The sequence below is a fragment of the Lactuca virosa genome, chromosome 9 (assembly GCF_052849685.1).
Source record: "Lactuca virosa cultivar CGN04683 chromosome 9, Lactuca_virosa_CGN04683_v6, whole genome shotgun sequence".
Taxonomy (NCBI): domain Eukaryota; kingdom Viridiplantae; phylum Streptophyta; class Magnoliopsida; order Asterales; family Asteraceae; genus Lactuca; species Lactuca virosa.
The window spans coordinates 134846783-134854740 of NC_136434.1; the positions used below are offsets into that span (position 1 = coordinate 134846783).

Below are 7958 nucleotides of genomic sequence, written 5' to 3' on the forward strand. Positions count from 1 at the left end.
TTACCCCTGAAATCATTCCAAATATTTGAATACTAAGGGTATTTGTTTCAAAACACATATTCAAATATTATAGCCTTTTATAGCTAGGTAATATTGGACTTTTGATTGTTGAAATGAAAAAGACAAAAATAACATATATATCATAATCCATAATGTAATACATTTATATTTACATTTCACCAAATTACTAGTATATATTCATGTAGTAATATAGATATTAAAAGTGAAACAAGATATGTTTATAGTAACTTTTAGTCCACTTTTAGTCCCTATGTTTACAGTAACTTTTAGACACAATAGTTTTCTTTTGTTGCCACTTTTAGTCCCTATGTTTATAGTAACTTTTTTTACTTTGATTTTAGCCACAATACTTTTTCTTTGTTGCCACTTTTAGTCCCTATGTTTATTCCTTTACAATTTTACCCTATGCAAAGCATGGGTTCTCCACTAGTTGATATTAAACCAAATTACCAAGTCCAAAATAAAATACATGTTTGTTTATGCCTTTACAATTGTATTTTATATGTATTTAATACAAGGAAAGAACAAACATTTGCTACATACAACTATAATCACAATACAATATAAACACTAATATTAAAAGTCCAAAATACATTATTCAAACATTATTTAAACATCATTCAAACATCATTAAAAACTTTAACTCTTTTAGTCCCTTATTAACAACACAACATATTTACTAATCAAGTAACAACATTAAATAATTACTTATCAAGTAAATTACTATATATTCGTATATTAAACAAAAAGAATCTACAAAGCATTACTTGTCATAATATGAAAGTACATATCAACAAACTACTCATAAATTATACCAAACTTCCTAGAAAACCTAACAAAACAAGCATCCCATAAACAAATGTCACACATAAACACCTATTTGTATCCATTTACAAAAGCGTCTGACACACTACCTACAGACTTATGCAATGCACAAGATTTATGGAAGACATGGAAGTGTACATGTTTCCTCCCCTCCCTATTTAAGTGGAGATGAACCTTAGAACAAGTTGCTCTAAGATTCCACTTACCTTTTGCTCTGCGGTAAGCATTGTTCAACATGTCCAAAGCTTCGTGCTTCCTATGTCTCCCTTCAGCCATCAGCATCATTCCCAAGACAAATGTTGAATCCAAATGTCCCAGTGCAGATGCTTCTTCAAGCATCATTTTCCCTTCCTGTTCAGCTTCTAAGAAAAATAACTCCATCTGAAAAAAAAAACATTAAATACATAATTTCTAGTTAAAGTTATGCAAAACAAGTAACATATTTATTACTACTATGCATATATACAACAACGTACCAATCCATTCATGAATAGAATATTTGGGTTTCTCATCTCTATGCATTTATTGACAACTGTATGTTTCTGGTCAGAGCAAACACGAAATCGTAATCCATCTAACTCCATATGTTTATATACTTCATCTGTTTTTCCTGCCTCATTGAAGAATCTGCAACTGCAAACGAAACACAATATTCACTTGATAATGTAAAGACAACTTAAATACACTTGTGAAATAGAATGATCAAAGGCAAAACTTACACACTCTTCATCCTGAAAGCCTCGACTGCTGAAATTTTTGCCAAGTCAACTATTATTTTCTCCAACACTTCAAATGGCATGTCTGATAGCGATTTCGTTTGATTTCTTGATTGAATCTTAGATGAAGTACTGGGTTCCATAATAATAAACATTCACTAAGATAACGATTCTGCGAAATTGATTTTAGGTTTTTTTGTCTGTTGGAATTTTTAAGTTGGGGATGTTTCAAAGTGACTGAATTTCAGAGTGAAGAACTGAAACAACGTGTTTCTTCGGAAAACATTATGGCGCCTAGAAGATGTTCCATTATAAAATGACCAAATTATCATAATACATACAATGACTCGTATTTAATTATTAAGGGTAGTTTTGTAAAAACTCATATTTAAAAGAAAAATCAATTTCTATTTTAATTAATCAAGGTTCTAAAAATCGTTCGTCGGTAGCTCGGCGGTCGACTGGCGATAAGCGATTAATCAGACTCAGCAGAGATTAATCGGGGACCCTAAATTATTAATAAAATTATTTAAAAAATTAATATTTCCTAAAAAAATAAGTATTTCAAAATTTTAAATTTTAATACACAACCGGCACAAATGATATATGTTGACCAATGGCCCATATGTCCTCCATATGTCAACCATGGACACCATAAGCAACTACCATGTTGACCAATGGCCCATATGTCATCCATATGTCAACCATTGACACCTTAAGCAACTACCATGTTGACCAATGGCCCATATGTCAACCATGGACACCATAAGCAACAACCATGACCAATGGCCCATATGTCAGCCATGGACACCATAAGCAACTACCATGTTGACCAATGACCCAGATGTCATCCATATGTCAACCACGGACACCTTAAGCAACTACCATGTTGACCAATGGCCCATATGTCAACCATGGACACCATAAGCAACAACCATGACCAATAGCCCATATGTCATCCATATGTCAACCATGGACACCATAAGCAACAACCATGTTGACCAATGGCCCATATGACAACCATGCACACCATAAGCAACAACCATGTTGACCAATGGCCCATATGTCATCCATATGTCAACCATGGACACCATAAGCAACAACCATGTTGACCAATGGCCCATATGTCATCCATATGTCAACCATGGACACCTTAAGCAACTACCATGTTGACCAATGGCACATATGTCATCCATATGCCAACCATGGACACCATAAGCAAGTACCATGTTGACCAATGGCAAATATGTCATCCGTATGTCAACCATGGACACCATAAGCAACAACCATGTTGACCAATGGCCCATATATCATCCATATGTCAACCATGGACACCATAAGCAACTACCATGTTGACCAATGGCCCATATGTCATCCATATGTCAACCATGGACACCTTAAGCAAATACCATGTTGACCAATGACCCATATGTCAACCATGGACACCATAATCAACAACCATGACCAATGGCCCATATGTCATCCATATGTCAACCATAGACACCTTAAGCAACTACCATGTTGACCAATGGCCCATATGTCATCCATATGTCAACCATGGACACCATAAGCAACTACCATGTTAACCAATGGCCCATATGTCATTCGTATGTCAACCATGGACACCATAAGCAATAACCATGTTGAGTAATGGCCCATATGTCATCCATATGTCAACCATAGACACCTTAAGCAACTACCATGTTGACTAATGGCCCATATGTCAACCATGGACACCATAAACAACAACCATGTTGACCAATGGCCCATATGTCAACCATGGACACCATAACCAACTACCATGTTGACCAATTGCACATATGTCATCCATATGTCAACCATGGACACCATAAGCAATTACCATGTTGACCAATGGCACATATGTCATCCGTATGTCAACCATGGACACCATAAGCAACAACCATGTTGACCAATGGCCCATATATCATCCATATGTCAACCATGGACACCATAAGCAACTACCATGTTGACCAATGGCCCATATGTCATCCATATGTCAACCATGGACACCTTAAGCAAATACCATGTTGACCAATGGCCCATATGTCAACCATGGACACCATAATCAACAACCATGACCAATGGCCCATATGTCATCCATATGTCAACCATGGACACCATAAGCAACAACCATGTTGACCAATGGCCCATATATCAACCATGGACACCATAAGCAACAACTATGTTGACCAATGGCCCATATGTCATCCATATGTCAACCATGGACACCATAAGCAACAACCATGTTGACCAATGGCCCACATGTCATCCATATGTCAACCATGGACACCATAAACAACTACCATGTTGACCAATGGCCCATATGTAATTCGTATGTCAACCATGGACACCATAAGCAACAACCATGTTGACCAATGGCCCATATGTCATCCATATGTCAACCATGGACACCATAAGCAACTACCATGTTGACTAGTGGCCCATATGTCATCCATATGTCAACCATGGACACCATAAGCAACTACCATGTTGACCAATGGCCCATATGTCATTCGTATGTCAACCATGGACACCATAAGCAACAACCATGTTGAGTAATGACCCATATGTAATCCATATGTCAACCATGGACACCTTAAGTAACTACCATGTTGACTAATGGCCCATATGTCAATCATGGACACCATAAGCAACAACCATGTTGACCAATGGCCCATATGTCAACCATGGACACCATAACCAACTACAATGTTGACCAATTGCCCATATGTCATCCATATGTCAACCATGGACACCATAAGCAACTACCATGTTGACCAATGGCCCATATGTCATTTGTATGTCAACCATGGACACCATAATCAACAACCATGTTGACCAATGGCCCATATGTCATCCATATGTCAACCATGGACACCTTAAGCAACTACCATGTTGACCAATGGCCCAAATGTCATCCATATGCCAACCATGGACACCATAAGCAACTACCATGTTGACCAATGGCCCATATGTCATGCATATGTCAACCACGGACACCATAAGCAACAACCATGTTGACCAATGGCCCATATGTCATCCATATGTCAACCGTGGACACCATAAGCAACTACCATGTTGACCAATGGCCCATATGTCATCCATATGTCAACCATGGACACCATAAACAACTACCATGTTGACCAATGGCCCATATTTCATTCGTATGTCAACCATGGACACCATAAGCAACAACCATGTTGACCAATGGCCCATATGACATCCATATGTCAACCATGGACACCTTAAGTAACTGCCATGTTGACCAATGGCCCATATGTCAACCATGGACACCATAAGCAACAACCATGTTGACCAATGGCCCATATGTCATCCATATGTCAACCATGGACACCATAAGCAACAACCATGTTGACCAATGGCCCATATGTCATCCATATGTCAACCATGGACACCATAAGCAACTACCATGTTGACCAATGGCCCATATGTCATTCGTATGTCAACCATGGACACCATAAGCAACAACCATGTTGACCAATGGCCCATATGTCAACCATGGACACCGTAAGCAACTACCATGTTGAGCAATGGCCCATATGTCAACCATGGACACCATAAGCAACTACCATGTTGACCAATGGCCGATATGTCATCCATATGTCAACCATGGACACCATAAGCAACAACCATGTTGACCAATGGCCCATATGTCATCCATATGTCAACCATGGACACCTTAAGCAACTATCTTGTTGACCAATGACCCATATGTCAACCATGGACACCATAAGCAACTACCATGTTGACCAATGGCCATTACCATGTGGACCAATCAACCATATGTCATCAATGGACACAATAAGCCACTACCATATATATTGACATGACCCGTACGTCTTTTGTATATAAATTTCGGTTTAAACAGAAAAGCATAAAGATGTATAGTTTATTAATGTTTAGTCCTCGTATATAATTTTAAGTTAAAAGTATACTATGAACACATCGTTACTCTATGTTCTTTCTTGACGTTATTTATATGTATATACCCTATCTATCAATCTCTAGCTCCTTTAAATAAATTTGAATTACTAAATATTTAGCGGTAATTAGCACAGTTCGAATTTTTTATTAGCGGAGGTTCAAAGTATTTCACAATTCGTTTCCCTCCAACCTACACACGTTTATGCTGCATGTTAGGGTAATTAATTACCAATTAGAAATAGGGTTTACATTTTCTGTAATCATCATCTTCGGCGGCTTATTGATCAAAATCTTTGTTCGTTATACGTGTGTGCACTGACTTTGGCGATATAGGTTGTCACTCATCTAAGATTTATATTTATTTAATTTAGTGTTGTCGTGATGATCGATCGTTTTTTGTTGTCTGATCATCTTCATGTAAATTGGTTTTGATTGTATTCAATAGTTTGCATGCAAAGTAATGCCTTCATATATAATTTATTTTTATTGTTTGTGTCAGAAAGATGTCGACCTCGAAAGCAAAAGGAGCATCCGGTGTGAAGCCAACTAAATTCATTGCACCACAAGTTATGAAACGCAACAGGATTTCTGCTGCAAAATTCCTAAACAGACAGTTACAAGATGAAGAAATCGACTTGCCAATACCAACAACCACATCCAAAGCACCTATAATATCTACCAACAAAACCCCTAAACCTATATCATTAACATCACCCATGACTACCACTTCCTCGGCATCACTTAAAACATCCACACCCTCCTTAGAAAAAACATTTAAAACTTCAGAAACTGGAACAATACAATCGTCAACACGAACATCAATAACGAAAACTTCAGAACCTACATTATCTAAACCATCCTCAACACCAACACACACTACCACATCATGAACACCTATATCTACTACCATAACCTAAAAACCTGCATCTACACTACCATCCTCCACAACTACAATAACTACCCCACCCTCCTTAAGTAAAGGAACTACCACATCCTCAACATATACATCTATCCCAACACCTACCCCAGAATATACCCCATCAACAACACCTATCCCAGAATCTACCCCATCACCAACACAACCACCCATGAATGGATCTGTAGTGGAAAGTGTAGAAGGTGAAAACAATTCCTCAGAAGATTATGGACCAGATGGACGTTTTAATGTTCATGTTTGGAAAAATACGTGAGTTGCCAATTCAAATCTTAATTACTACTTTTTTTTATGTATTAGATGTTGGTTTACACCTACATATCAATTCATAATTAAACACATCACATGATTACTTGCAGGCTAATGCCACCAGGCCCTTGTGCACATGTTATTAGTCAATCCTTTAAACAAAGAGTAGATCCAGAAGGGTACGCTTGGGCACAAGTAAGCAAAGAAATGCGCGAATTATATTGGGAGGAGTTTCAGGTAACTATAAGTCATAAATTGTTGTTTGGTAAACATTTACACTTCAACTTATGTTTATATTGTTAATGTGTAGAAAAAATGTTGTTGGGATGAGACAATAGACTTGCTGGTGAGGCAAGCTTGGGCAAGGAAAGCGGCACAAATTTATGGTCAATATCTCTTCAACATGAGGAGCCCAAAAAGAAACAAACATGGCTTTAAACCAGCTCATATTCCACAGGAAGTCTGGAACTCCTGGCAATTAAAATGGAATACAGAAGAATACAAGCTAAAATCTGAGCAGAACAAGAAGAATAGGCGTAACGGTGTGACTGATGGAGTAGCAAAACCCACACATAACGCTGGATCCGCATGTCATTTGAAGATAGCTTCTGATTTGGTAATTTTTTTAAATGGTACATCGTATCAATGTTTGCATATGTTTATCTGTATATTTGACTTTTTATATGGTATTTATGTAGAAAAGGAAATTAGGACATGAGCTACCCCATAGTGAATTGTTCATGTATACACACACTAAGAATCATGATGGAGTCACTTTCACAAATGAAAAAGATAGACAAATTCATATAATATTCATTTCAGTTTAAATTAACTTTTATATTGTAGCTACTCCATAATATCATTCCTAAATTTGATATCTTTTAACTTATAATATTTTTATTTTGTAGGCGGCCTATACAGAAAAACGGGAAGAGTTGGAAGCTGAAGGTGTTGAATTTGAGGAGGACAAGCTATTTTATGCTGTTGTTGGTGGTCATGATAAAAAAAGAAGACTTTATGGATTAGGCTCTTTTGCAAAGGCGGTTCCCAATAGGAATGGTAAAACGGATGTATCTTACATTCCGGAAAAAATGATGAAATAGAAGAAATGAGGAAGCTTGTTGCTAAACAACAACAGCAAAACGACGAGCTTAAAGAAATGATGAACGCCCAACAAGAGGAAAACAAAGCAAAGGTCGGGCATCTTGAAAAACAACTTCAAACGGCATTGGATCTTATTAATGGCT

General features: G+C 37.3%; 1 protein-coding gene across 1 annotated transcript; it reads right to left on the reverse strand.

Annotated features, from left to right (window-relative positions):
- Nucleotides 1–897: 897 nt before the first annotated feature.
- On the reverse strand, nt 898–1645 carry LOC145139818 (putative F-box protein At1g67623). Its single transcript, XM_079073513.1, has 4 exons — nt 1566–1645; nt 1323–1479; nt 1053–1227; nt 898–935 (listed from the first exon to the last, which is right to left on the reverse strand). The coding sequence occupies exons 1-4, from the start codon at nt 1643–1645 to the stop codon at nt 898–900; spliced, it is 450 nt and encodes a 149-aa protein (XP_078929639.1).
- Between the last annotated feature and the right edge of the window lie 6313 nt (nt 1646–7958).

What these genes read in the sequence shown, in the direction of transcription:
- LOC145139818 (XM_079073513.1), bottom strand. Translation starts at nt 1,645, where the DNA reads ATGCCATTTGAAGTGTTGGAGAAAATAATAGTTGACTTGGCAAAAATT. An exon ending in GCTTTCAGGATGAAGAGTGT is followed by an intron (nt 1,480 to 1,565) that starts GTAAGTTTTGCC and finishes TTTCGTTTGCAG; the next exon opens with TTGCAGATTCTTCAATGAGG. An exon ending in TTCTATTCATGAATGGATTG is followed by an intron (nt 1,228 to 1,322) that starts GTACGTTGTTGT and finishes TTTTTTTTTCAG; the next exon opens with ATGGAGTTATTTTTCTTAGA.